Source organism: Bombus vancouverensis, chromosome 8 (assembly GCF_051014615.1).
Source record: "Bombus vancouverensis nearcticus chromosome 8, iyBomVanc1_principal, whole genome shotgun sequence".
Classification (NCBI taxonomy): Eukaryota; Metazoa; Arthropoda; class Insecta; order Hymenoptera; family Apidae; genus Bombus; species Bombus vancouverensis.
The window spans coordinates 7,258,347-7,276,464 of NC_134918.1; the positions used below are offsets into that span (position 1 = coordinate 7,258,347).

Here is an 18,118-nt window from a genome sequence, read left to right on the forward strand (position 1 = left end):
GGAAGAGGTACGATGTGCTCAACGGGGAGAGAAGAAAAAAAGAAAAAGAAAGAGGCGAGGGGTTGGAGGCGCGGGAAATGAAAATAGAAGAGAGACAGGAGTCTAGGGTTGTCCCAGGAGAGGGAGAGCGATGGAGGCATCGGGTGAAAGGCGACGAACATCGGGGAAAGAAACGGGCGAAAAGGGAAGAGAGGAGAGACAAAGTGGTAGAAACTAACGGCACGGACGGGAAGAAAAAAGCCGTTGGTGGGCGAGACGTGAATAGAAGAAAAATAGAATACCGGAGGAGCAACGGGGTTGGAGTAGAAGAGACGAGTAATGCGACAGAGAAGCGACAAGGGTGAGCGAGAGGAGACAGGACGAGACAGGGACGAGAGAAACGTGGCACAGAGCGAGCACGGTGAAATTAGCACAGATAGAGAAAGGATGAAATGGTTAAACGAGGGAAGGACGAAGCGAGATGAACAGAAAAGGGAGATAGTCAGGGCAGAAGCGCGCAGAGAGAGGAAAATGGAGTCGGTGGAAGAAAGACGGAGCGAAGGGAGAAACAGGGAATCGAGCAAGAGCAAGGCTATAGCTGCTGCCGTCCCGACCCGACCTCTCATCCCCCGTTACCCCATTCCTGTCTCCACCTCCCTAAACCTTCCCCTTTCCGCGCTACCTCATCTCCCAGCGTTCCCTCGGCTCTCTCTCCCTCCCCTCTGGTGCCGCTATCACCCTCGCCCACCATGGCACAACCACCCACCTATCCAGCCCACCGACCAACCATACCACACAGTAACACCCCGACCGACAGATCAATACCTACCAACTACCAAGCTGCTCCCAGATTATCATTCTATCCGTCCACTTTGAACGGCCCCGAAAATCGAGTGGACACACCGGCCCGTATGGACCCTCTCTTTCTCTTTCTCTTTCTCTTTCTCTTTCTCTCTGTTCCTGTCTCTCGCGCGCGCTTCTGATCGACCTCCCTCCTCGAAGGCCAGAACGCGTTCAAGAGAAACGCCGCTAAATGGAAACCGCGATCGGAGCGTACAGTCGCTTCATCGATATAGATCCCCTGACTGGGAACCGTTCTCTATCGTTGCTCGATTAACGCGGCCAAGAATTTAGTTTCGATGTTCGCTTTCCAGATACCGACTAGCTGGCTTATACGCCGTGTCGAGGTAAGTGTACTCCTCTGCAATGGCTGACTCGAGCGAACACCGTCCGTTCCATCGGAACATCCTACGCGCTTTAACGTTCTGTTTCGGCATCGGGGCCGAATGCTTTCCGGGATCGATAATTAACGAATTTGCGCGTGCAAGCTGCATTCGAATACGAAAGATGGTATCTCGAACGCGTTCAAGAATTTTGGTGACAATTTGGAGGCAGGTTGTCCCGGTTATCACGGTGCGATCGGTCAGAGAAAGTTTGTCCATAGGAAGCTTCGCTCCCGTGGAAATTTCATTTGAACATTTATCAAGCACGCGTGCGCCGATTCTAAGCTAAATTCGTGCAAACACTGTTCTTTTCAAAACAAAGCCTTAAATAGACCAGTTTTACTCCGCAGTCAACGAACCAAGTTCGAATACACTGAACGAATTTCTGTCTTCGATTCGAAAATAAAGCACCGAAGAAAAAAACTGCATGAAAAAGTTTCACCGTATATTATCGATTTACGTTTTCACAAAGAATCATCCTTTTGCTGATTGTACCGTGATTACAGAAATACGTCGATACCTTGTGTAACGAGGGATGATCTTTCCCCGCGCTTTTGTTCACGAGCTTCCGTACACTATGAGTTTCCTATATACAATAAATCGTCCGAACGAAGTAGTTTCATCTTTTTTTACGATCTGCGAACGAGGTCGTTTAAGTTAATCAACGTGCATGCGGGTGAGACAAAAGTGCAGCGAGAGGGTGGCTAAGGGGGAGGATAAAGAAAGAATTATTGCGAGAGGGAGAAGTTTTAGCGTATTTATCGCTCCCTTCTCGCACCTTTCTGCATCTCCACTCACTCTCTCTCTCTCTCTCTGCTCTTTCGTAATGAGCCAGCAATTTTTCAAAGCCGAACGACCTTCTGATCGCATACGCGTTACGTCAAATTAAAGAGCAACAGGTGTCTCTGCTGATCATCGGATGTTCTCCGCGTTAAAATAGTAGCATCGTGATATGACGACACCCGCGACAACATTCGTTGTCTTTGAAGTGAATATTATTACAGAAGAAGCGATTAGTTGGACAACGAAGGGATCGATGGAAGGAACCTCGATCGATCGTTGAGAATTGATGAAACGTGCAACTTCGACGATTTCTTTCTGTATCATTAGAGAAAAATTATAGCGTCTGTTGGGTTTTACTGGCGCAATACTAAAAATTGTAAATTTTATGTCAAATGTTGGTTTTTTTTTGTTTTACTAAGAATACAGTGAGATTCCTTTTATTTTGCTATAAAAGTTGGATTCTTTTTTATTATCATAAAATCTCGAGGATTTCTAATTGTAGGCCAAAGGTTAGGAAAATTTCTTAGTTACGACACACTCCTCTCCCTATCTTCTTTTACATCGTATCAAAGAGTAAATGTAATAGTATTTAGTGGAACGTATAGAAAGTGTTTTGTCTACATAGAATATAAAATCAATTTTTTTCCAGTAATATAATCTTCGCGCTTAAGAGTTTCTTGACAGCGAATTAAACACGAATAAAGAATTTGATTTGGAAATATGTCAATTGATAAAATTTAAGAGAGAATATTATTTCGCGACAGGAGATCATAAAAAGCGTACTTCCTACTTTCATAAGGTATATCTCATGTATCTTCCGTCCATTTGAATAAAACATTCATACATATAAATTATGAGTCGACGTATGTATGTTTTCAAATATTTCTACATCTCTCACACTGACATACATACATTTTTCACTCATTATTATAATTCAGATACGTTATTTATTACGGGAGGAAGTACACAGGTGCAGAACGACACAAACTTCGCGTTTTACAAATTTAGTTTTACCGATTTATTTGTTACATCTATTTAAGAAAATATTTGTTGATACATTGAAAATACCAAACAAATAAATCAACAGGCAGCAGAATCTGTCTGATCAAATACTCTGATTATAATTACCGAAAAGTATTAAAAATAACGACAGACTAAAAAACGTTACTCTTAAAAATAATCATCTCATCGAGATCCTTAAATTATCGACAACGACTTTCCACGAAATTTTTAACAACAATACGCAACAATTGTTTCATTTATGGAAAACCAATTCTTTATATTATTACTGTAAATATTTAACTAATATTTCCATTCTAACATGCCTTCCACGGTATCCCACGGTCTAAGAAAAAAATTGGGCAGGGGTTTACAGAAGGCAGAAGGGTGAAATCGATGATAGCGCGATTTGATCGAAAAGGGTGGAAGGTAACATCTTTCGGCTCGACCTTTTTAAACAAAAAAAGCGACGTAAATACACGTGGCCGGCGAAGGTGTTCCATTAGGCCGACCTTAAGTATCCTGGGCAAGGACGTCCGTTGTGAGGAAGATACGTCACCGACGACCATGGCAACGTCACGAGGGCGCCTCCGGTGACGTCAGTGGCGTGCTAAATGAGATTAGATTCGCGAGGGTTTATTTGCGGCCTACGCATTTTCTGCCCCTGTGCTGCGAGCGAAATGCCACATCGTACGTTCCGGACGTGACTACTTACGACGTTCTGCATACTCTAAACGAAAACCAGTGACCCTTGAACTAAACCTCGCAACGGATATGAAGTAATGCTCGTTCCACTCGTGTCTCGCGTCAGATTTAAGCGGTCGTTGCTTTCTCAAAGATTTCATATTAGTTGTGCGTGTATTAACCAGTAGAGCGTATATACGTCAAAGTTTGTTGGGAATTTGTGCGGAAGGGATAACATTTATAATAAAATAATATTCCACAATTGCGTAAAATATAAACGCTGAATTGGGACTTTTTATGCTATCCAACGCTGTTTGTTCGTGTTTTCGTTCGGAATACATGCAACATTAAATGTGTTGGAAAACGTGGCCGACTTTACAGCTTCGAAGATTTTATACGTTCTGGCAGGTAGCAGTAGCAAAGTTAAGAGAGTTGTTGCAGAAAGATAGGAAATTTAACAACTTTGGAATTATTACTCGGTAGTTTAATACACATTTAATGACAAGAATCGGAAAGATATCTGTAAAATAGCTCATAATACTGTTAAAAAATAAAATTCTGGAAATTCCTTGGTATCAATACCGTGCAAGGGAATCTCCATTAACGCGAAACCCTTTGTGGAGTATAAAACGCGTGACGTGACACGAGGCATCGATCTCGGTAGTATCGATCCTCGTGCGAGCGACTCGCCAAGAGCTTGTTTCCTTCCCTCAATCATTCCAAGAAACCGTTCAATTTCGAGCAAAAATATTTCGCGCGGCAATTTTTCTTCGATTATACCGCAAGGTATAAAACGCGCATCCGTAATATTTTTTTTCCTGGTCGGGGGTTCCCACGCGTGGCAACAGCTGTGGCGCAAAACTGTCGCCGGAATATCCGTGTTACCGTTGCGTTTCCAGTGTTTCCAGCGTTACCTTGTAGACGGAGCGCGGGATCGGAAGCGTGGCAGGGAAATGAACTGTTATTATCAACACCGTCTGCGTTTAATCGTAAGTTACAACGTCTGCATACTTCTCGTGGCGGCGAAAGGACGATAGGACAGCTCGAGGTCGTGGCATGCGCCACGATAGGCCGGCAGCCACCGTGTGTGCATGCACAGGGCGAACCACCGTGTTGTATAGAAGTAGCTGTGTGTTGGCCGCGCGCGTTGCATAGCCGAGAGACAAGTGAACAAGAAAGGGAAACAGAGTGAGGAAGGGGGGGGGCGGGAGCGGGAGAGAGAGAGGGCGTGCGAGAGCGCGTACACTGTGTGGAGGGCGGAAGAGAGAACACGCTGGTGGATGGAGAATGCGCGAAAAGGAAGGAGATCGCGAGAGGTGAACGATAAAGAGAATCACAGAGGGGGAGAAGCACGGAGTGCGATGCATGAAAAGGGGGAAAGAAAGAAGAAGAAGAAGAAGAGGAGGAAGAAATAAGACAGAAGGAGGGATAATAAGAGAAAAGGAAAGGACGGGGAACTGGAATGAAGAGAGGAATGGAAGAAAAAGACGAGTTTATAAAGGGAGGCGGAAGAGAGAGAAGGGAGTCGAAGGGAGAGCAACGTCGACGGCCAGCGTGAGAGAGATAGAGGGAAGAAGAGATAAAAAGAGAAATGAAAAGGAAGAAAAGAGTTCTTCTTCGATGGCAAGGCGTTCTTCGGTGTTGCAGGCAGCGGCGGCATAAATCGGTCGAAGGGAAAACTTTTTGGGCGCGGAGTTACCAGTCGGTATCTCCACTCCGCGCGTATATGTACGTATACACATATGTGTATGCGGTTTTATCTGGCGGTACTCGGGGATGTTGCGGGTTGATTTATCGCCTGTCGTTGCCATGGAAACCTCGGCGTGACCGGCTTGCGCGACACCCTCATATCCGAGTCGACTCTCTGCTTTACCCTCTCTATCTCTCGGCTTCTATCTCATTCTAACGCGGTTGCCTGTTACTCTCACCCTAGCTCCTCTCATCCTCTAATACACGCTTGCTATCTCTGTTAGTCGCTCCCTTCAATGGTATACTCTCCATTCGTACCCTTTTCCTCTAAAATCCGTTCGTTTCTGTCTCGTTCGTTCGCAGCGTGCCTATCCGTTCCAGTGCCTATCTCCCTCGATCATCCACTTCTCCTCCTCCCTCTAACGTCTCTCTTTTCTCACTTCCTCTTGCCTTTCTCTTTCTTCGAAATATGTATGTATATTCGGGCTGCGTCTCTCCTTATTGCATTCCCGCTCTATTTGTCTTTACACCGTATCACTATCCCTGTTGTCTCTACCATCTCCGTCCATCCTTCCCCGTGTTTCTCACCTTCCGTCTCAACGTGTCTTCCTTTCTCGCTCCCATCAGCGACCACGTACCAACCTCTCCTTGTCTCTCCTAACCCATGCTCCCTCCTTGCTGCTCGCAAGCTCTCTATTCCACTGTCGTTCATTTATCTCCCTCTCGTCGTCGTTTCCTTCCTTTTTCCATTCCGCTTTGTAGCCTCCCTTTCTGCTACGTTCTACCACCATCTACGTGTCTCTCATACACCCCGACTCCCGTCGTCTTTTCTCTCCTTTCTTCGTCCTTCCTTTTCCCCCCTTCGATGTACCGACGGCTTCGCTCACCCACGCACGCCTCGGCAATCCCACTCCTACGGCCTCTAACCTCCCCGACCGCCCTTTTCCACGCTCCTTGCTCACGTACATACGCCGTGTCTCTTTCCCTTCAGCTCGCCCTCAAACCACTTAGCCGACCGACCAACCACCCATCCACCTATCTACTACGGCTCACCCACCCTTCCTTTCCTTTCCATCCACCCACTCTCATCTTCCCTTCGATATGCACCCCACGCTACTATCAGCTTCTACTCCCACGCGCGAGCTTGAAACCCCCCAGAGGAACGTCAAGGAGGCGACTACCGGAGGAGTTCTCTGCAAAGAACCAGAACTCCAGCCACCTCCTCACCTCCACTCGCGCCTGCAACAGCCCCTCGGTCGCTTTTACCTCCTCCATCCACCACCATCCGCTCCGCCAATCGAGTGTCGACTGGCTGCTGGCTTGGTGCACGTTTGCGCTACTGCACAGGGCCTCTGATCGTTCCACGCGATCTAGATAAAGAGCGTTATCTAACTGTGCGGCTAATTAACCGGCTTCTCGTCTAGTTATCAGTCTAGGAGCACTTTACTTTCTTCGTCTCTCGATGCAAACCGATCTCCAGCGAGTGACTTTTCGTCTTGCGATCTCCGGGAACCACCGATCACTAGGGAGTCCCCAAGGAAAATTTCGTTATCGACCGAGTTAACGCAGATTCGAAGAGATAAAATGTGATTTAGATCCGGCGAGTTGTGAAAGCGTATAAAGAAATAGAAGAAATTTTGTTTACGAGCTATTCGTAGAAATTTAGAATTATATGAAAAACTTAGAAATCTTAACTTGAAATCCAATCTGACCGGTTGGACACGACAGAAAGGAATATGAGATGTTGAAAATTTTTAATCAGATTTATTTGGAGATTTAGAAATGTAAACTTGGAGTTTTCATATTTTGAGGAGAATTTTAAACTTTTTTGGCAATGAACCGTATTACCGACGGTAGATAATCTTGACAAAGGACGTTCGATTCTTGGCACATTTAGCCAGTATAAAAAATTCCCTAGGCAATAAAAAATTAATGTTTGTGGATTGACCAATGGTTTTGCCAGACGTCTAGTGGCAATGATTCGAATGAACATCGAAAAAGTTCAACTTAAATGTCGACCATCTGCTATTCTATTCGCTGCTACGAATCGAACGCGGTGCGTGACTGAAGAAGGATCGATTGGCATATGCGGGTCTAATTAGAGATTCAGCCGAGAATTACGAAAACCCCACCACGGTTAGATTACTTTCTTGAAAGACGAGTTTCATAACGAGTTCAATTACTTTCACAAATAATGTTCCCCGTTACTGCCTAGTTGCTCGAATCACGCGCAAAACAGTTAATTACTGAATCGAAGAATTTCCGCAGTGACAATTTTTCTCAGATCCTTGCAAAACCTGCTACTGATCGGTAGAAACCTATCTCTTCGTTCCGTGTTTAGAATCGCGTTAATTATAAATATATTGTTATATTATTTTTTACATTGTAATTAATATCTTTGATCTTTTTAATTATATAGATTTTTATTTAATGTTTTAATGTAACGAATATCATATATGTACGAAATAAATAAATAAACATAACAAAAATATTCATTTAAGCATAAGTGTCAACAATTTTGAAATATTTGATATGAAATATTTAAGTGTAATATAGTTACTTCATTATTGTTATTAAAACGATAGAATAAAAATACATAGAGTAGCATAATAACCCAATAAAAAGTTGCTTATAATACAATAAAAATTATATATGTGTTAGAAGTGTGTAGTGTAGTAGATGTGTTAGAAGTTATAATACAATAAAAGTTATATATGTGTTACCGACTCTTGATAAAGAAGTGACGCTAAGATAAACTATATACCTTCTTTTCTACTTCTAGCAATAAAAACTTTGTATTATTATTGTATTATAGTCAACATCGGTGTAATAAAATGCATTATGCAATTCTCTAGTAGCTCAAAATTAACATTCATTATTCATCGTAAGTAAGTACACGAACCTTACGTCGATACACGATTATCGATTTCCGTCTTAAATTTTCACAATCAATGCAAGTTCCGTGCAAACATAATCATCGAATAAATCTGACAGAGTTCAGTACATCTAATGTCCATCTTATCTATTATATTAAGCAAAATATTCAAACAAAGAATAGGGCTACATAAAACATAAACCATTCGTACGTCCATCAAAGAAATACTGTATCCATATAGAATTTCACTAGCCTAGTGTAAAAGGCACCAAATGTCTCAACGTTAACAATACGGGAAAAAAGTGAAGATAAGGAGTTACGAAAGATCAGACAATATCCGGTGGAAGACAATGACGTCGTGCCAAAGGAAAACGGCAGGAAATATAAGGTCAGGTCGATAGACCCAGGCGAAGAGAATATTCCCGAGGCATCGTTGTCGGTCTCATTGTTATCGACCCGTTGGTATTCCCCGGCGTCATTGGTAGCAGGATCACGTGGTGTCTATCGCCTTCCAACCAGTCAGCTCTCTCGTACAATGCACACCATTGACGTAACTTTAAGCAGTCCTGCGTGAAAGGTCATAAGCGCAACTCTGGTATAATCAACGTCTTATATGCACTCTCGAATCCTCGCCATCCGCTTCTCGCCGTATGCAAAAATCATTCGATATGACTTTGATTGACGCGACACAGTGAAATAGATGGAAATTAATCTTTATGAAAATAACGACCTCCTTTGCTGGCGTTAATTACTTTATATTGGCTAAAGGGGACTTTTTTAAAGAGTAACAAGAAAATTAGGACTTTCGATTATGACGAATTTATAAAAATTGATAGATCGGCATTGGTTTATACAAAGATCGTATATATAAAAATTAATGGTTGTTTCTGGCATAACATTATTTAATTATTAAACCAGAAGGAAATTCAGCTTTTTGACTATGTTGAATAGCAAAAGTTGACAAATTGGTATTGATTTGCACAAAAAACTAAATATATGGCATATTGACATATATGACAAATAGGAAGGATTATTTTTCAAAATAAAAAGAGAACTATTTGATTATGATGATTTACAAAAATTGAACAATTAATATCGGTAAAATAGAAAATTCTTTGATTACTTTGAATGAACAAAGATTGAATATAAAATCATTCAGTATTTCAGAATTTTTGGAAGAATCAAACGTTGTACGTTTCTGTTTTTCTCTGTCGCTGTACAATCAATAGTTTTGACTTACGTGATATATAAATCTAAAAACTTTCAATTAATAGCCAGTATGTTTTCTTTTCGTGAACAATTTAATTAACCGAGACAATAGAGGCTATCGAGCTCACGATACACGCGAATGCAAATCAGGTTGCATATAATTAGGCATGGCATGGAAAATAACACGATACTCCTGCTTTTGATATGATAATTATCAAACGTGGCTACAGATTCGAGTACGATGGACACAAATATAATGGATTTCCATCTCGCTCGATATTAACACGCGACTCATTGGCAACAGTACCCCCTAACTCTCATTCTTCGGTCACGTATGCAATATATCATTTGCATACAGGTGAAAACGAACAATAACTTCAAACAATATTACTATAACGACGAGGAATATTCTTTTAACACATTTTTTGATAAATATCAGCTAAATATCATTCTAAATCCAATAGAAAATTAATATAAAACATTTACAAAGTCCTATTTGTTTCCTGATCTCAATCGATTCTCATTTTTAAATAACATTGTCCCATCTGTGTTCAATAACATTGTTACTTGTTAATTGTGTCTGAATTGTTCTCTCGTTCATCGAACAAAGAATCGCGATAAGGATGCGTGTTATCCGTCAGCTGGGACAACTCTGAATTTCAAAGAGATATCGTTGAAAAAAAACGGAGAATAGGTCAAGCTTGAATTTTTAACGATCCACGGTCTTCGGCGTACGTATATAAGACGAAAGGAAAATTCTACTGGGAAATGTTGCTCGTGTTGTTTCGCGGTTAAACTATATTAACAACGAATTCGTTATGTCGCGTCTCACCGCATGGATTGCTGCTTTGTTCATATTGATCGGATCTGTTTGGTCACAGGTTAAGACTTGCCACGGCTTTCGTGTTTCTAAAGCTCGATTACATAACCATAAATAATTTCCGATGATACCAGAGTGATTATTAATTATCCTTAATATCAATTTTCCACGAAAATCGTTAACTTCTCCACGAACGAATTTTTCTTCGCATACGTAGATAACATTTTTTTTTTTGTCAATTATTTGCTATTTTCTGATTTTCTCTCAAAGAAAATACAGTGCACTAAATTTAATTTTTCTGCAAATAAATACGTTAATTTCGTTATTGTTCAACTAGTTAACATTTTGAATGCGTATAGTGTCTTTTTATGAGCAATTAACAATTAATGATTATTGCATATTATAATTTCCTGTATAAATATTAATTATATAAATATTAATTTCTTGTTCTTATTATCATACATATAGGAACAGATTCTTGAAGAAGGAATCGAGGAACCAAGATTCGGCTTTGGTTTGCTCGAGCCGATACGAATATTTTTTTGCAAGAATTCTTGCGAGTCAAGTGAAGGAAAGCCGTACATACTGAATCTTGCCTGTGCCGTAAAGTGTCCTGAATTATATTTACCTCATACAACTTCAAACCCATCTACTTCAACAATAAAATCATCGAGTTCACCAGCTGAATCGAGTATGCCAGCTATGAGTATGCCAGTTATGAGTATGCCAACTGCAACAAATAGTATGCCAACTGCAACAAATAGTATGCCAACTGTAACAAATAGTATGCCAACTACAATGCGTATATGAACAGAACCGAATTTGTCAACTAAATCGAATATGGTAGCTGTACCACGGAATGCTTCGACATCAAGTAATATCACTAATGCTAATGCTGACTCAACATTACTTTTTCTTTATGTACGAATAAGATTTTTTGAGAATTTCATTATATATTTTCGTAGAATATAATATACTAACAACTAATGTATATTTTCTATTCAACTTTAGATTAGTATGACGTTATGGAAATTTCATGGTTCGTTATTAATAACAAACTGCGTGTCGAAATGAGAAAGACTTTCTTTCGGTCTTTTGCATTGGACTAACGAATGAAATTTTTGCTAACACAATGTTAATTATGGATGTTATTAAATCCGTTTCTTTTGTATGTAGAGAACGAGTTTTTCGAGAATTTTTAATACATGGTTCTTTAGAGTGTAGCCCAATATTTTTATATATATATATTTTCTATCTATATAGATTGACATGATGTTACGAACAAGTGAAATTTTTACTTACACGATTTGATACAATTTGTTGGCTTTTTATATTTCTAAATAAATTGTGCTTTCATCAACGAGATTCTGATTTAACTTGTTCATTTGTACCATGTCCTGTTTCTATAAGTCCTCAAGTTGTACGAAGGATGGCGTTAGTAATACCGAGATATTCCGTAATGCGTTAACGAAGATTTCCGCTTCATTAAAACAGGAATATTATTCACGGTCGATATCAAAGAAAAATTAAATTTTGTTATCGATTTTTAAAATACATTTCCTGGTAACTATCCTGTTTCTAAAGTTCATATATGCACAGATAATATCATTATCGTTTCCCTTGTACGCTACAAGAAATTCCGCTTCTTCGGTTTGTTTCTGCTACTATTCCCGAATTTCACGTATTATAAGTGTTATAAACTAATAAACATAATGAAGCTTAAATGTATCTATCCTTGATACTCGACAGCGATAAAATAAATTTATACAGATATTCGTTCATAAAGAGAAATTACCAAATGTATAGCAATTCTATTGGGTTGGCAACTAACTGATTGGGGATTTTGTCATTAGGTGGTAATGACGAAATGACTTAGTTGCCAAACCAATATTTAATCAGAGTGGAGTGAGTCAAAATGCTGAGAACTTCCATTTACTTGCGTTTCGTATTTTGACTTCCAAAAATTATCTCTTTATATAGTTATATTTTATATAGTTATATTTTATATAGTTATATTAGTTTTATAATTAATTAATTTATAACCTTATTCTTCGATGTGATATGTTTTAATAATTTCAGTGTAAAAAGAGCAGCGCGGTTGTACTCCTACGATCGTTAATTTTATATCTAGCAATTCGAATCATTTATTATTTCAACTAGACATGTACATAAAATTTTCTAAAATTCAAACTGATATATCGATAAAACTCCATTTTTCCTTATTTAAAATCAACATGAATTATTTCGATCATCAGGCATTCAATTAGATATTCCGTTTAAATACTAAAAGTGGTTTTAATCATATCCGTTCCGCGATACCGCCAGTTTCGACACTCGTTGCTTTATGAGTGAACATTTATGCATTTATTGAAAATTTATAAGTGCAAAAGTAATATAAAACGCCAACCTGACGTAAAAAAATATACAAAATATGCAAAATACAGTGCTTTCTATACTACTTGGTAGGTGAAACAACTCTACCGAGATTCTACCTTTCTAATTATATCTTTAAAAAGATACATAAAAATTCGCAGTTCAACTATGAGAAAGCTTTTATCTATCGTTATTTTTTTATTTATATTTTATCATTTTTTATCGTGATTTTATTTATTTATATACACGAAGCTTTTACTTTATCATTGTTTTGTTCTCCATTGTACAAAAGAACCGAAGATAGCGGGGAACAGCGATTAAGCAGCAGGTGAACAGACTCCAAAAATGGAATTTTCCGTGCTTCCATTCGAGATTTGTCGCCGTTTTTAAACGAGTCTCTGTACCTTGCTAATTAATGGCTGCCACCTTTTACGCCGTTAACCCTCTCATGTTTGGTGTAATTCGATCACCAGCTCATTGTACGGGCGTGCATACAGAAAGTGAGAGGACACACGTTCCTCGTAATAGCTCGGTCGCGATTACTTTCACAACGGGAGCAAGGTCTTAGGTTTTTCGTGGCCGGATGCGTCGTAGTTTGGTTGTTCCGTCGTTTTCGAAATTTCAATAGAGAATGACATTCCTTTACTTTCCAAAGTATTAGATATTTCGAATGTTTTGCGACGAATTGTTGGGGATTAAAATCGAGTCCTTAAATAAAAAATATACTGTGGGAGTTGTGACTGTTTTGTAATAATTTTAAGGAAATTAGTAATAAAAAAAAATAGAAATAAAAATAATACAAAAATAATAATCCATTTATAGTATCCTTCCAAAAATGTTCTTTATTCTAGTGTCCGATACGTATAGAAGTTTTCGAACAGTAACAAGGATTTTGCCTGAAATTCCTAGTCAAGAACTAATAAAAGGATTATGTAACTGTGTTTTCGAACAAATTCTATTAAATAACTTATTTTTTCTTTTCTCGGTTCTTAATTGCGGAGAATGGAGATACGGAAGAAGATTGAATCTTGTATAAACATTGGTAAACTCGAATGAAAAATTATTTGTTCGAAAGTTTCGTATACCTTTTACCAAAGAATAATTCGTCGATCAGAAACCAGGTGAAATGTCGGTATCAACTATCGGTATCAAAAAAAGTGGTGCGACCACGACAAACAGGATGTCGAACAATGGACATAACAGGATACGAACGATGCAGGACATACGGACCAGACTCGCCTACTGTGAATCACGCGGCGAGCTATGCAAAAGAATGAAAGTTCCGTGAAGTCGTGTGGTCGCAGTTTCGATTCCGTATTAGAACCACAACGATAATATTACGATACCGTGCTCTTTTTCAACTAATCAACTGGTGTAAACCTCTCTATAACATCTAGTAAATGACCCATTCGATTGGCGTAAAAAACACCACGTCAAAATATCGTTTTGCAATTTTTATACATTCCAAACTTCAATGATTCTAACAGATTTGCGTTATGCTGTGTGAAAGATCGTTGAAATTTCAGTGTTACGTTATTAGAGACATTACAGAAACGTTATGCACGACAAATACGTAATATGAATAAACATAGTTTATTCCGTGAAACAGTTACATATATATGCGCATATTTATGCATCCGTGAAAAATTTTAACGTGAAAAATCCATAGAATACACGTAATATCAAAAAATATTTGTAAAATATTGACACGTAAAACATACTTGTCACAGTATAAGAGCTAATGTCTTTAATATCGTGGACATAAAAATTTCAGAAATTGAATTTCGAACAAAGTTAGATAAAAAAAATTGGAGAAAGTTTAAAAGTACGATCGTTTACATATACCTGTACATATAGGATCGAAGCTATTCGTATTGATGTAAGTTATGGCATCGTAGATTTAATTTGATCTTATCTAACATTGGTTTTATATACAGGGTGGTTGGTAACTGGTGGTTCAAGCCGAAAGGGGATGATTCTACGCGAAAAAATAAGTCGAAAATATAGAATAAAAATTTTTTTTTTTAATTTTTCCATCGAGACAACGATCTACAGTGAGATCCGTTATAACGTACCGCACGCGTACCGAGCGAAAATTCAAAGTCGATTTTCTCGAAAACAAAGCCTCAAACGAAAAATTTTTATTCTATATTTTCGACTTATTTTTTCGCGTAGAATCACCCCCTTTCCGCTTGTACCACCAGTTACCAACCACCCTGTATATGCGCATATTTACGCATCCGTGAAAAATTTAAAAGTGAAAAATCCATAGAATACACGTAATATCAAAAAATATTTGTAAAATATTGACATGTAAAACATACTTGTCACAGTATAAGAGCCAATGTCTTTAATATCGTGGGCATAAAAATTTCAGAAATTGAATTTCGAACAAAGTTAGGTAAAAAAATTGGAGAAAGTCTAAAAGTACGATCGTTTACATATACCTATACATATAGGATCGAAGCTATTCGTATTGATGTAAGTTATAGCACCGTAGATTTAATTTGATCTTATCTAACATTGGTTTTATATATATCGTTTGATTTGTTATCAAGTGTTCGAGCCTAATTGTCTTAGGAGAAAACGACCGCCGAGGTTCTATTTCGAACACAGGAAAATATTATCCTATAGACTATAGACAAAAGCGGAATTTCATTGCAGCTGTCGCAATCTTCTGCTGGCAGAAGTCGAGGACACGTTTGAAGGTAAACGCCAGTCGCGGCAATAAAAGGAAGTATTTAACGATCTAGATTCTAATCTAGAATTCCAAATTCTGATCCGCTTTCTCCTATTTCGATGTATACATATGGCGGAAATATTTTCTTGGAAAGTACACGAACATCATTTCATTCCTGTTCTCTTTGGTCTTTCGAGCAACTTTGTTCGTTTCTCATTAAATTCCAACGCGGTGTCGGAGATTAATTGCAGGTACAGGGAATGCGGATATATTCATTTACGATAGTATTAACAAATTAATCTTCCATTTAGCCATTAACAACGAGTCGGTAACGAGAAATTAATATATCGAAGTAAAATTAGAAACAACTGCTACAAGTGATATCAAAAGAAAAATTTTAATTAGAAAAATTTCACCAGATTTGATTCTTTGCTCATTATTTTAATAAGAATTTAAGTGTGCAAAAATTAATGACAAAAACTGTGTTGTAAAATATATCGTAAACGTTGCAAGCTTGAAACAAATACATACTAACGAATATCGTATTCACATATGTTACATACATACGTTTAATTAATTTAGTGCGTATACTTTTTAACAACAAGTGACAAATCAAAGAATGTTCGATCATTATTTGAAGCTCGTTCAATACCGCCCCAGGGATGAATAGAACAGGATCGTGACGGAAAGCAGCTGTATAGCGAGCATGAAAATCATAGTTGCCGCAGCATCAGTCAATCAAACGGCCTGGGAAACCGGTGGGACCGCTGACTACTTAGTTTGGAAGCAAACTAGGGCAGAATACGCAACGCTACATGTACTAAATTCCCTTCCCTCTCTCGCGCGGATATCCCGATTGCTCTCCCGTTCGCGTTTAACCTGATTTCAAGCTCATGCCTTCGCGCTCGTTTTGGATATGTACGCAGACCGATCGTTTCTGCCACCTAACTTCAATAAGGGATGTATAATCTACCGTAATATATACAGTGATGATGAATGAAACCGAAGGGATTACTGTGGTTCAAAATAACACGAAAGTAACAAAGTTGCGTTACGCACTTCATTTACGAGAAATTTCAAGTTGAAAACAGCAGGAGTGGGCAATCGGCAGGAGAAAGAAGAAGTCGAAGCTTCCGCTTTGCGTCTCACTTTCGAGAAGATCGAGGTTGCAAGTTTGTAGAGTACAGTGTGTCGGGCTAATTCTTAATTAAACGTGTCTAAACTTAATTTTATTATGTAAAGAAGCGAAACGTTGGAGAAAAATGACGCGAAAGAATTGCGAACGTCGAACAATATAGCCGGCTTTCTTTTCTCCAATGTACGCAAGATAATACGCTTTTAATTTACCGAGGACCAAGCCCGACAAATTACACACACAACCAGCGCAACGCGGCGATTAACTTAATATCGAATCAATTACAGAAAAGGTCGTCCCCATGAATTATATTTTATCCTCGTCGCCCCAGTCTTCTTGTAATTTTACGGCCATCCCTGACGTAATCGACAATTATTACATCCTGTAGATTGCAATAAAAAAGAAAGGAGTTGGCCAGTAGCGGACATTCTCTTTCTTCTTCTTCGAATAATCATCGATTAAAATCCAAGACGCATAAATCTGATCGTATCTCGTTCCAGTGTGTTGCATAAAATTTGACCAAGAGAAAAGAGTGCATTGCAAAATCAACGAAACTGCTACAAAAAATTACGCGTTCGTTATTTCAATCATCTACCTTTAATTTTGCCAAATTATTACGGAATTCCTAATCGAGAGATCCGACCGCAACCACGCGCCTATAATACAAGTAGGAATATGTCTTTATCCATACCGAATCAATCATCGAAATCTAGAAAAATTCATTCTCGCAACACCCGTAAAACTGCAGTGGAAAATTACAAATTGATTACTGTAACTACTCCGATCTATCTAATTCCAAGAAACAACCGCAGAATTCCTAATTGAGAATGCAAATGACAAAAGAAGCACGATGCAATTCAAAGTACACGCTTTTGACCATATAATTTACAAATGAACGACTAAAATTCCCAAAGATACACCGTTAGCAAGTCGATCAAATTTCTCTGGAGAATCACGAATTTCGACCATCGTTGGTACTTGCAATCTGAACAGATCATCGTAGAATTGGCGATGGAGGGTGGCAATCGCAGCTGATCATGTGACTCACCGTGTTACCCGCTCAACCCTATTATTCTGGAGTTACTGTGAAAGGGAAGGCGAACGCGAGGCCGACGAAAAGAAAGATCGCTCGCTTCGGTGATCTAGATCGATCCGCCGCGTGTCTACGACCTCTCTTCTCCGACGGTCTCCGGTCTCTACGTGTGAGCGTTTACTTCGTGCACCTGTACACACGAGTGTCAGGGAAAACACGATTCTCCCGTGGAAGCGGGATCTCTCATACAGGCCTTGCATCGAGATGCAAGATTGCGCAGGAACGCATGTGACTTAGCATCATGTGACTTAGAGAGAAAGTCGATCCGCCGTGGCGGCGGCGCGGTGGCGGCAGCGGCGACGCGGCCACGAGATAGAATGCGCCTCTTCAAACGAGCGATCAGGGTCGGTCATCCGACACGCTTCGTCGAATTCGACGGATACGATGAACCCGACAGACGATCGAACGTACGAGGAATTAGAGGAAATCAATGGCTGACGGATTATCGATCACTGTCATAGAGTTCGGTCGAAAGAGCGATTTTATGAGACTGTATTTGCAAGTACTGTTGTATACTTTGTGTGAGGTCTTCCCTCACTAATCTTCTTTTCCTGCGTTTGATCGTAGATTAATTTG

The 18,118-nt window shown here is 39.3% G+C and overlaps 2 protein-coding genes across 3 annotated transcripts in view; one reads left to right on the plus strand and one right to left on the minus strand.

Moving 5' to 3' along the window:
* Window positions 1–11,154, plus strand: part of LOC117164713 (uncharacterized) — a 38,837-nt gene extending 27,683 nt beyond the window's left edge. Inside the window, exons 1-2 of one of the 2 annotated variants that reach the window (XM_033347969.2) lie at window positions 10,178–10,322; window positions 10,730–11,154. In XM_033347969.2, the coding sequence (XP_033203860.2) occupies window positions 10,260–10,322; window positions 10,730–11,071 (405 nt within the window). In that variant the 5' untranslated portion in view covers window positions 10,178–10,259 and the 3' untranslated portion in view covers window positions 11,072–11,154. Of the gene's footprint in view, window positions 1–10,177; window positions 10,323–10,729 lie in introns of those variants that run through there. The other variant, XR_013058862.1, reaches the window with a different exon arrangement.
* Cep290 (Centrosomal protein 290kDa) overlaps window positions 1–18,118 on the minus strand; it is a 170,031-nt gene that overhangs the window by 81,048 nt on the left and 70,865 nt on the right. The gene's annotated exons all lie outside the window — the stretch shown is intronic.